General features: G+C 43.2%; 1 protein-coding gene across 9 annotated transcripts in view; it reads right to left on the bottom strand.

Annotated features, from left to right (window-relative positions):
- Positions 1 to 18,214, bottom strand: part of ak7b (adenylate kinase 7b) — a 125,686-nt gene that overhangs the window by 42,066 nt on the left and 65,406 nt on the right. For all 9 annotated transcript variants that reach the window (XM_086094527.1, XM_086094523.1, XM_086094528.1 and 6 more), the window contains 3 exons: positions 7,057 to 7,185; positions 6,891 to 6,953; positions 4,002 to 4,199 (listed from right to left, as the gene is read on the bottom strand). In XM_086094527.1, the coding sequence (XP_085950653.1) occupies positions 4,002 to 4,199; positions 6,891 to 6,953; positions 7,057 to 7,185 (390 nt within the window). The remainder of the gene's footprint in view (positions 1 to 4,001; positions 4,200 to 6,890; positions 6,954 to 7,056; positions 7,186 to 18,214) is intronic.

Below are 18,214 nucleotides of genomic sequence, written 5' to 3'. Positions count from 1 at the left end.
CAGTGGCTTTTTGATGATGTTCTCCAAAGGCTTGTGGTCTGACTAAACTCTGACTAGTCGGCCGTAGGTATATTAATGACATTTTTCCATGCCGAACACTATTGCTAGACATTCTTTTTCAATTTGTGCATACCCTCTTTCCGTCATTGTCAATGCACGACTCGCATATGCAACTGGTTAAAGCTGCTCCCAGCCCTGTTTCACTTGTATCATACTGTAGTGTTAACTCTTGTTCTGGGCTGTAGTATTTCAATATTGGCACTTGCGTGATCTTGTCTTTGATTCTTTTAAACGTTTGTTCTTGCACATATATCCATTCCTATAGAGTCTCCTTGTGTGTGAGCTATCTTGTATCGTGTCTCACAGTTGTCTGATAGGTGCTCGTAAAATTTTGACAAATAGTTCACGAGTCCCACCAGTCTTTGAACACCTTTCACATTTGTCTGTGCCGGCATTTCAGCGACCGCTCGCACTTTTTCTGGGTCAATCTTGAGGCCCTCCGCTGTCAGCAAATGACCAATATAAGGGACCTCTCATTTCCTGAGTTTGAGTTTATCTGCATTTAGCTTAATGTTTTTCTGTCTCTGCATCTCCTCAGAAAAAGTATCACGTTTTTGTCGTGATCTTTGATTGCATCCTTTTTTGTGTCAACTTTGCCAGTGATTAGGATGTCATCTCCATTGAAAAACTTCCGGTGCTGGACTGATATCCATTGGCATTCACAGCCAGCTAAATCGACCAAAGGAGTTGCAAATGTAGTCAAGTATGTCAACTCTTCATCTAGCTTCACATGCCAGAAGCCATGCTTTACATCACACTCAGTAAAAACGTTTGCCTTGAGCTGTCCCTTATTAGCGAATGTTTCAGCTGCTCAAAATTGCATGTACTTGCTAGCGTCCTCAAGTCAGTCACATAATTGTCGTTAGATTCTCCTGGACCTTGATTGCGTGCAAAAAATGTGGATCTTTCCACGGTTTCATTCGCCCTTGGGTTACAATGTTGATCTAGCTTTTGCATCAAACAGTAAACAGTCACTCTTGCTTCTGAGCCTAATAATATTGCACAGAGCTCTCTACCCTGTTCCCCAATGAGGTAGTAGAAAAGCTTAACACATGCCTTTTCCTCCGCGTCCGGCATGGCTAACTCGATGTACAGCGTAAATTTTTCCTTCCAAGTTTTCCATAACTTGGCAAGATTTGCAGTATCCATCTGTCGATGCGGTTTTAGTCCATCAATTTTCTTACCTCCGGCACGTGTACTTTCCTCTTGATCCAAACTCTCACCAACGGTTGCGTGACGTTATGCTGGCGCTGCTTAGCTCCTCGTAGCGCGATGCTATGCAAGCGCCGCTTAGCTTCTCTTGCTCTACTCAGACAGCTCTAAACGAACAGCTGCCACCATGTTTCAATTTGCTCTGTCTCAACATGACTGGACAAACAAATAGGCTGGTTGTCTTATCCAACTCACTCACTCACTCACGCCGTGTCTTCACTGTCAACTGATTGGCTGACAGCGATGAGCGAGCAAGTCTGTGAATCCACCTCCTGTCTGCCCCATGTGTTTGTGCATGTTGCACTTGCTAGCTGCAGATTTGAAAGCGGGTGTGTCACTGTGTGTCACATGACAGTGTCACAGACGTGACAGATTAGCAGAGACAAGATGTTACAAAATCATACAATATTCATCTAGTTTTTGTTCATGAACTAAAATGTCCATAGATTTGGCCAATTAGATCTGACCGGGGTCGACAGCTCCCCTCTTTGGTGAAGGTTTTTCATGCATGCCAGATCCACCACACCAGCATCTACAGAAATTCAAACACAATCTGCTTTTTCCTCTGGTCGCTGAATCGGTGAAGGCTGATGTCTGTGGATCTCACTCTGTTTCATCTATCCTTCTTTCCTTTCTTTAGTCTTTCCTTTGGTCTCTTGAGGTCTCTCTAATTTGTTGGAAATTATATGCTTCTGGGGTTGGTGAAAAATTCTGGTTTGTAAACCTGTGTGTAGTAGGTGGTGTCTGATCGGTGCTGGATTTCACTTTTCTCTCTTTTCCTTGATCACTCATCGGGTCTTCACGACTCTGGGATTCTGAAGTATTTGTCTTAGGTGATAGATATGGGATTTTTAATAGGTTTCAGGTGAATTAATGAGCACAAACTCACACACACGCACGTATGCACACATGCACATGCAAGCCCATACTCACGCGCAAAAAAAAAAAAAAAAAAGAGAGAGCAATGATGATGACATGTTGAATCAGTAAGATTACCGAATGAACAATACTGAGCTCTCTCAAAAGAAAAAAAAAATGTCCATAGATTTTAGTCCAGTTTTTATTAAGTGAAGTACATTTTCGTCTCGTCTTCATCAGTCGACGAAAATGCATACTGATTTAGTCCAAGTTATTGTTTAGTTAGACAAGGGTTTTAGTCTTGTCTAGTCTAGTTTTAATCTGGTGAAAAATGTGTGTTGACGAAATTATTTTTGTTTAGTTTTCGTTAACGAAAGTAACACTAGCATGTGATTGAACATCAGTGGCCACCTGTTGCTGAGTCCTTAGCACTGGCTTGCTGTTCTACACGACCCTGGTCTTTGCATCTCCACTTTTTTGGCCTCTGCAAGTACTGAATATGACAGGAAGGTTGAAAAAGTGCTTCACATGCAAAAAATATTTTTAGTTTGTGCCGGACAACGCAAAACCTTGGTTTAATTTTGTTAAGTGGTTTAAACACCACACCATTTTGAATTTTGACTTCCGCAGAGTACACGTGACCTTATATTTTCATAACCACTGAAGTGACTGGCATCTAATTCATAACAAAGGTGAGAGGAGGTTAGTAAGTAAGTAAGTAAGTCAGTATGTAATACAGTCAATTTAATTTACTCAAGTATCCCATTGATAAACTAGTAATGAGCAGCCAGCAACAGTAACGTTAGCGCTTCTGATTCACTCGTTGCCAGCGATGTCAGCAATAATTGCACTGAACAAGAATGGCCTGACTGCTGGTCAGATGATCAAATGTATTAATTAGGCCTCACACAATCAGGATTTTTCAGCCGATCGACTATCAACGAGTTCGAAAAAAAAATAGATCACCGATTCGATCAGAAGATGGAGCAATATCTTTAAAAAACTTTTATATTTACTCTACAGTAGACCGCCACCAATTGCGGACGATATGAACTGGCGATAACCCACATATAATTGACGTCACTTGAAATGCATGGGAATAAATAGATACATTAAAAAAATATATTTAAAAAATGCCAATAAACATTAAACATAACATTTAATGTCTTATTTTGTGGCGCTGATCAATTACATAATTGATCGATCGGGCAAATGAAGACGTTACAGCTGATCTTTCTTTTTGTATAAAATGAAATAAATATTGTCTGATCCTGATCCAGCCAATCTGATCGGTGTAAAGTCTAGTACTGTATTAATTAAATGTATCTATTTATTAACTAACTTAATAATCTGCTGTCACCCACCACCTAATTTACATGGGGACAGTTAAATAAGGGGAATTACAGCACTTATTATTTTTCCACTTATAGCAGTGAGCAGTTGTTGTAGATTTGATTCCGTATGTCGGTTTTTGTTTTGTTTGCAGTTTTGTATTTGTTGAGGTTTACCCACCTCTTTTCCTTGGTAGTTATTCTTTTTTACGTAACCACGTTGACCTTCCGTCTTTAATTTTTTTATGTTTGTTTGATTGTTTTTAATGTATTGTTTTGTTGTTTTTACTTGTGTTAATGTGCATGCTCCCTTCTTTGTTGTACCTCTGCTTTTTGGGGTCCATGTTTCAGAGAGTTCTGACAGTCATAACAAAATCGTTATTAGCTGTACAACAATGTTTCAAGTAACATTATTATAAACACTATATGCACTCTGATTACTGACGAGCATATGGCAGCTAACCAGTGGCTAGGTAACTACAAAAAGCCGAAAGTGTTCACAGCAGTGCATGGCTCAAAATGTTTCTGAAAGGCTGTTACCAATTAATAAAGGGTTGATGTCGAACTCCTCAAAGTAACTGACAACACTTTCTTCTTCCATGTTTTTGTCTCTGTATTTGGCTAAAATTTGCAGGAAGTGCTCTTGCTCGTACTTGTGTTCCTGCACCAACTTCTCAGGGAGGTTAATCACTCGATCTTTCAGAAAGGAATCTGATGCATCAAGGCACAAAATAAACTCTGCAAGGAACAAACACACAGAAAAATATTGCAAATTATTAAACAGTAAATGGCTGCAAAGATATGCTATCTACGGTTTGTGTAATACATAGTGTATGTTACATATGTAGGGGTGCACATAAAATGTTATGGTGTAGTTCTGAAATGAGCAACCTCTGTTGCTGTTTGGATATCACAGCCAACACATCTGGCCGGTTCACAATCTCTGAGCGATCCACTATGACAGTGATTTCCAACCAGTGTGCCATGGCACATAAGTGTGCCGTGAGATACATCAGGTGTGTTGCGGGAAATTATCCAATGTCAATTATTTTGACAAAAAAGTTCATTTTAAACTGTTTTGTGAATGTATCTATGCCAACCAAGCATAATAAAACTGTGTATCTATTGTTTTGTGAATCGTTTGGCTAGGTGGTGTTCTGTGAGATGTGTTTTCCCAAAGTGAAATATGTGCCTTGGCTCAATAAAGTTTGGGTCTGCTCTATAAAGTCAAAATAAAATGTACAGTTGCACTCTTAATTTTGATGTGCATGTCTTTATTGTTGCCAACTTTGATATAATGTGCCTCATTCACTAATGAATGTGCAGAAAATGTTCATTACTCTGCGCACAAGTTGAGCGTACGCGCAACCTCACTGTCAAATTCATACCAGCCAGTTTTCTTGGCACCACTGTGCTTATGTTGAGGAATCAGAATTCATTCTGAATAAAAACTGGTGCACACGGAGCTCATATTTGCATAAATGCTGTCCCTATTTCCCTAAAAAAGCCAATGCTCAGTGTTTTTTAGTTGTGAGAGAGTTCTAACACATTCGTATTTTTTTTCTCAATCTTGATGCTATTTTTAAAAACTTTGCAAAATCGGAAACTTGCCAAACATATAATATGACTACAAACCCAATTCCAACTAGACATCTGCAATTTCTGGAGAAATTGCGTGTGAATGCTGAAAGTCAAATGCTAATATTTAAATGCATGTGGAATGCTTTATTATAATAAGAATGTGAAATGACAGTAAATATAATGGATGCTAACTCATTCACTCCCAGCCATTTTCACTGAAGCAACCGCCTTTGCTCCCAGCTGTTTTACTGGATTTTGACTGATTTTGCAATGCCCACAGAACATTGTCTTCTATTGCTGTAAGAACATGGAACCTACCAAAATTAAGATCAGAGTCTCTTCTTTCATCACAAGAAAAGTATATTTTTATCTGTTTCCGTTTTGCAGCAATTAGCATTACAATATAGCTAAGTTTCGTCATTATTCACAAAACTGTTAAAGACACTGGGGAAAATATTTTTTTTTGCAACATGGCCCTGGTTGATCTCTGATGCTCTGGTGCCATCTCCTGGCCGTTTTTTGTAATAACTACCATTGTTTTAAGCGACCTCTTCAGGTCAGAGGCTGCATCAAAGCCTTCTGTATGCTCTACCATTAAAAAAAAAACATTTAAAAAAACCTGTATAAATATGTTTTTGGGACCATGGCAAAATTTAAAATAGAAAATTTTTATACGTTTTGGGGAGCAAATGAGTTAAATAATTGGACAATGATTATTATATGAAATTGAATTTCTTCAAGCAGGATTCAAACACATTTCCTGGAGTTTTGTTCGGGCGTTTATGGTTGTCGCTGTCGTTAGTTTCATGGCTCCCGCGCGTCTGCGTCCGGCACGAGTGCTCGAGTGGAGTTCCGGGGGGTGCTGCAAGGCTTCACGTGTGCGTTCTGATTTATTTCATCGGCTGGGGGACCGAGGGTTGGTGACGTGTCCATTTTCCCGGCTTTGGGGGCGGAGAGGCGCTGCTGCGCTCCCGGTTCGGTGGTGACATTAAACAGACAATTTGATGCTTCCAATTGTGTAGAGTGGTTAGGTTAACTTCTGGTCCCATATTTGCCTGATTAGAGAAATTCCATCACCTCACTTAAGACCGTTCCTCTTTAGCTGATTTTTCTTACCTTTGTTTATTTTAACCTTTTACGTTCTTGTTTCTATTTCCTATCACAGAAGTTAGAGTTTTGCCTTTGAAGTTCCCAAGTAGATTAGAAAATAAATGTGCACGTAATCAAAACATGATTGTGTACTGTGTGTGTGTTTTAACAATTTACATTAACCTCTAAGCTGGAAAAAAAGAACTCACACACTATTAAAGTATAGCATCCTTCATTTGAATGACTGATTTACTGAGGTTATCATCTGTTATTCCGATAAAACGATCTAACAACTGATGTGGAGCTCCGAAAGGCGAGCTCAAAATGTTTTAAATATTAAACTTGAGTCTCCTCCAATTAATAAATCAATAATTTAATTTAATAATTAATTGACCCATTTTACGCTACAAGTGATTCCATTCATTGTGTCCACCCAAAATGATTTGTTGGTTTGAGCAACCCTTGAGCCCTGTCAAACTCTTTGCACCCCTGGCGCCCCCCCCAAAAAAAGAAAAATGTTTCGTGCACAAAAGCTCAGTGACGCAGACCACAACAGAGCGCAATTTCCAAATTCCAGTACTACTCTTGCACGGCTAATGTTCACCCCTGTATATATGGCATCAGTAGTCATCTCAGAACTTTGGGATATAGAATATCATATCAAAATCAAACCCTATCTTTATTGAAATACTTATGTATGTGTTGAGTATGAAAAATACAAGTGTTTTCCCACTTTAATGACTGTGGTGGTAGTCGGACCTGGCATTATCTTCTTGTTGTAAGAGGAAATGGATGCTTTCTCCTCTGACTCATGTTCATCAACTAAAATAAAAGAAATACAGTTAAAATACATATTTTGTTTAAGTTGGTGTGTGTGCGCACAGAGGATCTTATAATATGCAGTAATCATCTTTGATTTTGTTACCATGGAAAAGCTCTTTGGCTTGATCATATGTCTTTGGAAATCCATCCAGTACAAAGCCCTGGTTTTTGCAGGGGTTGGTCATTAGTTTATCCATCAGCACCTTCACCAACACCTGGTCATCCAAAAAACCTAAGGGGCAAAGATATAATTTACAAAATAAACGTTCACTTTAAACACCGTGGAGCAGGGGTGGCCAAGTTCGGTCCTCGAGAGCCACTATCCATTCTGTTTTCCATGTTTCTCTCCATTAGCACACCTGATTCATGATCAGGATCGTTATCAGGCTTCTGCAAAGCGTGCTGATGAGCTGATCATTAGATTCAGCTGTGCTGAAGGAGGGAGACATGGAAAACAGGCATGATAGGGGCTCTCTAGGACCGAACTTGGCCACCCCTGCTGTGGAGCATGAGTCAAGAACTTAAAAGCCGTATCCCGCTGAGCTGTGAATGTTGCCAAATGTTGCGAATGTTGAATTTAATATGAGGTTGTGTCATTTTGCAACATTTCTGCAACGTTTTTGTGACATTTGAGACGACGTGTGAATTAACCTGAAATTTTTGTCAAATTGAACCACACAATGGATAAAAAAATTATTATTTTATCTTTTCTTTTTATTAGAAGATGTATTGGACATTTTATTATATACATTTTTTGTCCAGTCCACGTCATCGCTAAGACATGTTGCGTGTATGCAACTCAGCCTTGTTCTTTTAGGAATTATTTCCTGGTCTATTGTGCTATAAAAGTGCCTATGGCGTTGTCAAGTACTGCCATAATTTAGATAGCACTCTTACCCATCTCATGTTTCATATTTTTCCTTCAAGAAAAAAAGAAAGAAAAAAATAGAAAAAGAAAAACAATATTTATTGTTTTTTTTTTCTGGAGAAAAACAATATTTATATATTTATTGCCGTTTTAGCAGGAAAGCCCAGACTTCCCTCTCCCCAGCCACTTCAACCAGCTACTCCGAAGGGATCCCAAGGCGTTTCCAGGCCAGCCGAGAGACATGATCTCTCCAGCGTGTCCTGGGTCGTCCCCAAGGCCTCCGGCCATTGGCACATGCCCGGAACACCTCTCCAGGGAGACGTCCAGAAGGCATTCGAACCAAATGCCCAGGCCACCTCAACTAGTTCCTCTCAACGCAGTTCCTCCCGATTGACCAAGCTTCTCACCCTACCTCTAAGGGAGAGCCCGGACAACCCTGCGGAGGAAACTCATTTCGGCAACTTGTATCCGGGATCTAGTTCTTTCGGTCACGACTAGGGCTGAATGATTATGAAAAATAATCGAATTGTGATCTTTTTTTCCCAAAAATTGCGATCGCAATGTCATATGCATATTTTTTTCAAGGTCCTTTTCAATTCATTTTTTACCCAGATGTATTATAGATTTCAGGATATTAAGATAAATGCAAATGAAACTTAATATCACAGTTTTTCTACTACAATTACAGTTACTGTTACAATTTACCATTTCAACATGTGACATGTAAACACTGCACTTTTTAAACACTGCATTTATCAATAAATAAATGCAATATACATATTTAAAAAATGAAACTTAGCGATCTCCAGTCAGTAAACTCACACATGCTAAAGTGTAGGCAAAGTAAAATTATACCTGCTTATATGACGTAACATTTTCCTATTTGATTTTAAAAAAACACGAGCATTCTGAAGCAATCTTTGTGGGTAGGTTGCGGGTTTGGTAGTTTCCCATGGTCTGGACGGTCCGAAGGCAACACAGACTTGTTTTGGTAAGCTAAGCGGGTTTTGGAGCTGCTGTGTGCTAGTGTGGTTAAGGCCGACAGTTACTTGCAAATTGTCATTCAAGAGTTGTTGTTTGATCGCCGCTTGGCCTGATTATTTCACCATCGCTACAATACATGTACATTAACTCTTTGACTGCCATAAACGTTATACAACGTTTAGTAAAAACCTACGGAGGGGCGCCAAGGAAGTTAAAAGACGTTCACTATGTTTTTTTGTTTTTTTTTGGGAAACGGGTGGAGGAAAGCCTTGGGCAGCTGTGCTGAAAGTATCAAGCAGATCTAGTTAGTAAAATGACTCGTTGTGGCCCCTAGATGGCAGCGATGACTCTCTTTGGACAAGATTGGGTGGGCCGCCCACCGTGGGCGTCAGTAGAAGACGTGAGGCGGAGCTAGAGTGTTGAGGGGACAATGGCTGATGATGCAACAATGGCTGATGAAGCAACAATGGCGACCGGTTGCAAGCAGCTCACGCTTGAGCATTTTTTTCAAAGACGGAAAGCATCGATCAATACTAAAAAGCGCATTAATGTCGACGATGATGATGATGATGGTGACTCCAAGCTTGACGCCAAAGTTGGAAGCCTTGACGCGACCGTTATGTTCACGTAGTAAGCCTCACCGGCTAGCGACGCTAACGCCGGAAAACGCGCAGCACAACCGACCGAGTACTTCTGCACAAGCGGACATTCGATCGGACGATGGAGAGTAGTCGAAAAGCATCGACCAATGCACATTGATGATGATGATGATGGTCACTCCCGAGGTTGACGCCAAAGTTGGAAGCATTGACGCAGCCGTTATTCTCAGTCATAAAGCCTCACCGGCTAGCGCTGCTAACGCCGGAAAACGCGGAGCTGCACAAGCGGACATTCGATCGGACCCCGAGTCCAATGCATATTCATCGGAGGAGCGGGTACAGTCTGATCACGGAGAAGACACTGGTTCTGGACTACGATGCCACCATGAATGGAGTGGATAAGATGGATCAGAACATGAAGGACACACGTAACACCACCGTAACGTAACCGTAACATGATCCTGATAGTTGACGTGATGGCAACACACACTGCAGTATATACTTGCTATTCCCCGGAAAAACCGTCCGGCAAGAAAGTGCATGCGAAGGGGCAATCGCAGTGAAACTAATCTGTTGTGCAAATCATGTTGCGTCTCCTTGCACGCAGGGGAGTTACACAAAAAGAAAAACTGTCGTTGAAACATCCACATAATTGTAAATAGTACCACAGTTGCACACATTGTAAATAGTTTGCCAAATTGTTGTCAAATTGTTACACTGTTGAATGTAAATAAACGTATTTTGCTATCAAAAAACACTTTTTCATTCTTGGTGGTAGTGTTTTATAGAAGTAAAGCACTATTTAGGTGTTTGTGGCATCATTCATGGACAAAAAGAAGTGTAAGATTCACTAGAGTGCATGAAATAATATCGTTTCACTAAAAGCTTGATTTCTCCGTATTTTGGTCCAAAACAAGCGCATTTGGTTGAAACTAACCATTTTCTATTGTTGATTACTAAAGAACGGAATAAGGTAGAAACAAACTTTTTTTTTCTGATGAAAGACATTTTTACTTAAATTTACCTGTAGGATTTTGAAAAATAAGAATATAATACTAGGCCCATTTCAACCACTAAAAACAAGTAATGTTGACTATTTTCAAGATGTAATAAATTAAAACTATTTTCTTAAAATACTTAAGTATTTTTTTTTACGCTTGGATAACTTATAGGCTGAGTGTCTAGCAGTGAGGTATCAGGTCCCATTTTCTTTGTCATGACCCAGACAGGAATTGAACCCACAACCTTCAAGTCTGAGGGTAGGCACTCTACCACTAGACCACTTAGCTGGTTCTGAAACAAGGAAAAATTAACTTAGTAAATATAAAATGAAACATATTGCACTTGTCTGATTGTTTTCATACTTGTATTTTTTTCCATTCATCTTTTTACTAGATACGGCAAAATCTTAAAATAAGAAAACTTATGAAACGCCAGTTCAGGGCCTTTGATGTTTCTTATTTGTCATCTTAAAATGTGGGAAATGCTTGTTTTAATCTTCACACTAATTAAAACTGGCTTTTAACACTCAATGCCAGGACTGCTTGATCAAACAAAATAATTAAATAATAAGTATCTTAAAATAAGCACAATGATCTTGCCTGACAATTTCATTTTAATTAAAAATAACTTGTCAAATCAAAATAAGCAAATTTAGTATAATTTCTGAAATTATATCTCACTTAATTTCAGTTTTTGCAGTGTACAGACCTATATAGCCTCAAAATATAGGACAACTCAGCCGCTGCCACACACTTGCGTGTACACTCAGTTCACAAAGCGCTCGACACTACGGTTTTTAAAACCAAGTTCAAACAGATTAAACGACAGTGACGTATGTAACTACGGTTCTATGAGTCCCAAACGACCGCCAGGTGGCGGTGCTGAAACAGCAAGGAAATCCCCCACGCGCATGCGTCACTCAAGAAAGAATTCATAAAAGGACATTTCCAGGGTTCCGGCTGACATGATCCTCATGTATAAAAGGGAATCGTAGCCGGAACCGAGTCTCTCAGAACCTTCTCGCTCAAATCAACACGAGGGCTCTGAGTGACAAGCAATGCTGGCGGTCGTAACTGTCGTTCTATTTCGTCCCTCCCGACCGCCAGGTGGCGGTGCTGAAACAGCACGGAACGCAGAATACCAATGTCATGAAGACCCGGGAAACTGTACCTCACAGAAGGGCCTCCGCAGGACCATGAACCACATCCAGTGGATGAGGAGAGGTGACATCCAAACTGTAGAATCTAGAGAACGTGCAAGGCGACGACCAGGCAGCAGCCGCACAGACGTCCTCCAAGGACACTCCTTTCAGAACAGCCCATGAGGTAGACACACCCCTGGTGGAGTAACTGCGCAGAGACCCGATACGACTGCCGAATCACCTCCCCGATCCAATGGGAGAGGCGTTGCTTGGAAACAGCAGCTCCTTTATTCGGGCCGTCGTAAGACAGAAAAAGCTGGGTGGATGTACGGAAACATGACGTCCAAATAAGAGTGGAGCGCCCTCACAGAAAAACAAAGACCTGGAGTGTCATCCCCATCCGTTGACGGCGGAGCAAAACGAGCGAGACGAATAGGGTGGTTGGCTCGAGAGCCAGACAAAACTTTGGGCACAAAAGCAGCATTTGGCCACAATGTGACCCCTGCCCCGTCGGGATGCCAACGAAGGCATTCGGGGATAACAGACACAAAGGGTAGAAAATTAATCAGGACCAGATGCACAGCCCGCAGCTCCAGCCCATTGATTTGCAGCGATCGGTCCCCTGCAGACCACAGGCCTTGAGCCGTCCTGTGTTGCCAAACTGCACTCCATCCACTTAGGCTGGCATCAGTGGTGATAACTTCATGACGTGTGGGTAACACCCCCAATGGGACTCCCGCCAATAGAACAGAGCGGCGACCCCAAAGTGCGAGAGCACCCATGAACCGACTGGACACTCGGAGACGCTTCCGACGGTCTAGCAGCGGGTTGCGCCGGAAGCGGAGCAGCCACCGTTGCAATGGACGCACCGACAGCAGGCCCAATGGCACAAGTGCCGTCAGGGTTGTTAACTTGCCCAGCAGACAGGGACGGTTGAGCAGTCATGGAGGTGGTTTCCAACGACATTCCGATGAACAGAGTCTGCTGAGAGGGAACAAGAGAGGACTTCTCCAGGTTGACCTTGAGCCCAAGTTGTGACACATGCTGTAGAAGCGTAGACGTTTCTTGGATTGCCTGATGCTTGGACGGAGTGCATATCAGCCAGTCGTCCAAGTAAGGGACCTTTATGCCCCTCGACTGCAGGAGTGCAAGTGCCGCCTTCAATACACATGTGAACACTCTGGGAGAGAGTGACAGCCCAAATGGAAGTACTCTGAACTGCCAGTGGCGACCCCTGTAGGCAAAGCGGAGAAACTTTCTGTGCTGAGGAGCAATAGGGACGTGGAAGTAAGCGTACTTCAGATCGATTGACGTGAACCATTCCCCTCGGACGATTGTCCTCAAAGGGGCTGACGTAGTTAGCATACGGAAGAGCAACACACGGTTGAGACCTTTCAGATCTAAGATAGGGCGCAGTCTGCCTGTCTTTTTGGGAATGAGGAAGTATGGGTAGAATCCCACTGGGTGAGCCAAGGGATCCACTGCTTCAATAGCGGAATTGGCGAGAAGGGTCGCTGGCTCTTAATCCAGAGCTAGTGCCTTTTCCGGGTCGCTGATGACAGTCTCTCTGACCCAGATGGAGAGAGGGGGCCGGAGTCAGAACTGAATCCTGTACCCATGAGACAAGGTTAAAAGCTCCCATGGGTCCGGAGCGAGGGCAGCCCAGTAGTTGAGCCGGTAACAGGAAAAGTAACCGGATGCCGGCCCCTTGGCATCAATCCCGGCCCCTTAAATCCGTGAGGGATGGGGCGTGTTGCCTGAAGCTTAAGGCTGTCCATGGGGTCCTCGGCCAGAGGGGCGAACCCCACGGGCATCCGTGACATGGCCTCATGTGGAACGACGAAGCCCGTATCCCCCCGTAGGCCGAAAGGACTGCCCAGTACGTGACAGAGGGGCGGCCGGGAGAGCGGCTCCCCCCGAGTTTGACGGAGCCTGGCAAGGCTAGCAAATTTATGCCTTGTGTCATTAGCACACACTGTGCGTTCCAGTGCTTCGGTCGCTGCCAAACCACCGGTGACGATGACCGCCCCTGGAGAGGCGCTGCGTCCTGGTGAGGCGCAACATCAGTTGTGTTCACCGGAGTGTGGCCCGCCGCAGCAGAGCTCGCCACTGCGAGACAGTTGAGACAGCAGTCAGTGCGTCCCTCTTCGGGCAAGAAGGAGCCGACACAGTGCTTGCAGCGAGTGTCGTCGTCCATAGCAGCCACCAATCGACGTGCAATGAGTGTGCGCAAGTCAACAGGCTGCTTTCTTCGTGTGGGAGAGAAGGCGAAAAACCGGCCTCTTCACCAACGGAATAAACTAATTCACAAGTGCTCACAGAAACACGTAAGTGAACGTCTGTGTCGTCATAAACTAGCAAGTCATGACAGACAATATCAAAGTCATCAAACAACATCAAGGCGGCTGGCGACCCACGTATGGAGCCACATAAGTTGAGAGGCAATACAAGCTAAGAAAGGATACGAAATAACTTTACCAACACTAGTGAGTTGTATTCAAAACAAGTCTAAGTAACCATAGGCAAAACATCAACAGTCGCTGACATCCACCAGGCGGACTTTACAAACTTGAAGCCGCACTCAGCGATGAAGAGCGGAGATCATGTAATAATGGAAGGGGAGCTCCAACGCCCATACATAAATTTCAAATGTACAAATACACTAAGCCGTCGCAGCCAAGGAGGGCGGGGAACCCCGCTGCCCCGATCAACAAGATCACAGGCCACCAGCGAAGAAAAACGGCGGTAAACGCCGTGAGTGACCGTGCGAGGTCAAAGAGACTCGGTTCCGGCTACGATCCCCTTTTATACATGAGGATCACGTCAGCCAGAACTGGAAATGTCCTTTTATGAATTCTTTCTCGAGTGACGCATGCGCGTGGGGTATTTCTGTGCTGTTTCAGCACCGCCACCTGGCGGTCGAGAGGGACGATATAGAACATGTTAGACACTCATCTCAAGGTCTCGAGACAAAAAATAAAATCACCAAAATTACGTGCACTTATGGCGCCAGGCTTTAGTTACAGCGATGAAGTTCCTGCTCCCCACCCCTTTCCATCCTTCCGCTCCGTTTCAACGAGCATTTAAATTGCAGCCTTTCACGATTACGTAACCACGTTTTGTCAAACCGCGATTTAATTGCAAAACAATTAATCGTTCAGCCTTAGTCACGACCCACAGCTCATGACCATAGGCAAGGGTAGGAACGTATATCGACCGGTAAATTGGGAGCTTTGCCGTTCGACTCAGCTCCTTCTTCACCACAACGGACCGATACAGAGTCCGCATCAAGGCTGACGCTGCATCCATCCGCCTGTCAATCTCCCGCTCCATACTACCCTCACTCGTCAACAAGACCCTAAGATACTTGAAGTCCTCCACTTGGGGCAGTATCTCATCCCAGACTTGGAGTGGGCACTCCACCTTTTTCCGACTGAGGATCATGTTCTCTGATTTGGATGTGCTGATTTTCATCCCAACTGCTTCACACTTGGCTACGAACCGCTCCAGTGAGAGTTGGAGATCAGGGCTTGAAGAAGCCAACAGCACCACATCATCCACAAAAAGTAGAGTTGCAATGTTGAGGCCACCAAACCGGTCCCCCTCAACGCCTCGGCTGCGCCTAGAAATTCTGTCCATAAAAGTTATGAACAGAATTAGTAAGGTTCTTGGGCAACCTTGGCAGACACAGACTCCCTGAGGGACATGGTCGAATGCCTTCTCCAAGTCCACAAAACACATGTGGATTGGTTGGGCGAATCCAGAGCCTTTAGGAACTCCGGGTGAACCTCATCCACCCCTGGGGCCCTACCACAGAGGAGTTTTCCAACCATCTCAGTGACTTCGACTGCCCCACTGACTATGGCAAGGCTAACACAGAACGTTCTGTCAGCCAAATAGGATCTAAACCACTCAAGAGCACTACCACTAATGCCCACCTGGTGCTGAAAACGAGCCAACGCAATACTGTGGTCCACTGTATCAAACGCTGCAGTCAGATCTAACAGAACAAGACATACATATTCTCCAGTGTGATTTGCCAGGAGGATGTCATTAAAAACTCGTAGAAGGGCTGACTGTGCTGTGCATTGTCTTAAAACCTGACTGGAAAACCTCCAAGATGTTATTTTCGTCCAAGAAAATGTTTAGTTGCATGTATAATACTTTTTCCTAATTTTTTAGATGAAAGGCAGTTTAGAAATGGGCCTAAAATTTGACAGCGCACATTGGTATAGACCGGGTTTCTTCAGCAGTGGTTACACCACAGCATGTTTAAATTGTTTGGGGACTCCACCAGAAGATAGGCTACTGTTGATAATAGCCAAGACCGATTTACCGATACTTGGGAGAACCACTTTTAAGAAATGAGGGGGAACAGAATCATATGGCGAGCAGGATGGCTTAATCTGGCGAACAACATCTTCTAAAGAGCTCAAGGAAATGGCTTCAAATTAATTTAGCACCACCGAGCAAGGGACCTGACTGGAGGGGTCAAAGGTGATGTTGTTGGTGGTGAGAGCTCTAGCTTTGGCAATCTTATCAATGAAAAACTGAAGGAAACGATTGCACATTACAGGGGAAGAGTTTGTACAGGTATGGTTGAGGAGGTTTGAGTACTAAATCAATAGTTTTGAATAGTACATGTGGATTATGATGGTTTGCCTGAATAAGATTTGACAGATGTTCCTTTTTTGACTCTTTTACGGTGTTCTAGTAATAACGCCATCGGTCTTTCAAGATTTGATAGGAGACTTGCAACTAGTGTTTTTTCCACCTTCGTTCAGCTTTGCAGCATTCCTGTTTGGCTGCACGTGTTTTTTCATTGAACCAGGGCTCAGATCTGACTTTTGACCGCACGGTTTTGAATGGAGTCACTGAATCAAGTACATATTGAGGCAGCAAGAGTGGAACCACACCTCTGTGTTTGAAGTGGGAATACAAAGCTCATCAAAGGCATCAGAGAACTGACCAGCAGTGAGGGGGTTAAAAAGTCTACATCTTGACTCAGGAGCAGCAGATTTAATAGCAGCAGCAGGGTGAAAACCGACGTCAAAGCAAACAGCCATATGATCAGATATCACATTACACCGGGAGAACATAAACAAGAACCAGGTCTAAAGAATGACCTTTTTCATGTGTGGGACCAGACACACTGCACAAGGTTAAATGAGTCAATAAGGCTTAAAAAGTCCTTAACCAATGATTTTTCAGGACAGCACACATGAATATTAAAGCCCCCCATAAAGAGGATATGATCATATTTAAGCATGATTTCGGCAAAAATAATTGCAAAAGTCGTTTAAAAAGTCCTTATTATATTTTGGAGGTCGGTAAATTACAGTTTGGCCGACTTCAAAGAAAGTGGCTTCAAATCTGTTGATCGATGTGTTAAATAGACATCGTTTACATTTAAAATTGTTTTTAAAAACAGCTGCCGTTCCTCCACCTCGGCCCGACCACCTTGGAGCGTCCAAGTAAACACAGCCAGGCGCTAGTAATTCAATCATAGCGGTGGATTCATCGGCGACAGTCCAGGTCTCCGTCAGGCAGTGGAAATCCAAGTTGTTAGAAAGGAAAAACTCCCTGAAAATAAACGTTTGGTTTGTCAATGATCGCGCATTTAACAGTGCGATCCTTGTGGGAGCAGTAGGGGTGCATGGGTCTTCTGTCTGGCGGTCTCGGGGAAGCTCCTTTAGAAGCTGGAGGTCGGCACCGCGTCCAAAACGCAGAGGGCAGCACGGCCGAAACTTTCCAGGCGAGCTGACGATTGGTAGCAGCCAGGAGACGACAGGGTCCAGGATACACCACAACAGACTACATCCATGCATTCGGGAACGAGCAGGGGACTTACACCCACTTACACTTGTGTCTCCGCACCGCTCCGGCGGCGCAGCCGATTTGTTTCCTTTCTATCAGCTTGTTCAAATTACACCGGCTGCGTATACGCTGCGGCTCGACTGCAGAAACGCTGCGTCGTGCCAGAGGCCGTTGTACGGATAGACCTATTTTCTATTTTTGCCGGACGACGCATCCGTTAAATGGCAAACTAGCACAGAACACGTTGAGCGGGCCAGGAAGACCGACGCAGTTTCAAGATAAAAAATTCTGGTTACTTTTCATAATGCTTAACGCTTAATATTCACTGCAGCGAACATGGACGAGGAGAAATTTCTAATGAAGGTGGATTATACATGACACGGCACATCCTTTTTATTTGGACAAACTAAAAATGTATGCTGCATGGAAAGTCATAGCAGAAGCTGCTTCTCTGTTGAGCACACTTTCTGTGTATTTGTCGTTTTTAATGACACATTATCACGCACAATCACGCGACATGGCGCAAAGTCACTAATTAACAATAATGGTAGTTTGATTATTATTTTAATAAAATAATCAGTATTATCTTGATTAGGGATGTTGGTCAATGTTTTGAGAACTTGCACCATCGTGTGGATCTATAAACCATCAGAACTAAATTTAATTTGTCCCTTTACATGTATTAACCAAAGTTAAGACAAAGGAATGGAAAGGAAAAATAATGGGTGGGGAGCATGAATTTCAATTTTTTTTTCTCCTTGGCATAAAAGAGGATTCCTGACCCCATCCTGGGCTTTTTCTTTGGTTCAGCTCTGTGTTCGCCCCTCTCTCCTTCTGTCCTCCTGCTGTT

The sequence above is a fragment of the Leptonotus elevatus genome, chromosome 14, assembly GCF_054856555.1.
Source record: "Leptonotus elevatus isolate MCC_2025b chromosome 14, RoL_Lele_1.0, whole genome shotgun sequence".
NCBI lineage: Eukaryota > Metazoa > Chordata > Actinopteri > Syngnathiformes > Syngnathidae > Leptonotus > Leptonotus elevatus.
Note: the sequence above shows the minus strand (reverse complement) of the source record. Positions and strands in the feature narration are given on the sequence as shown.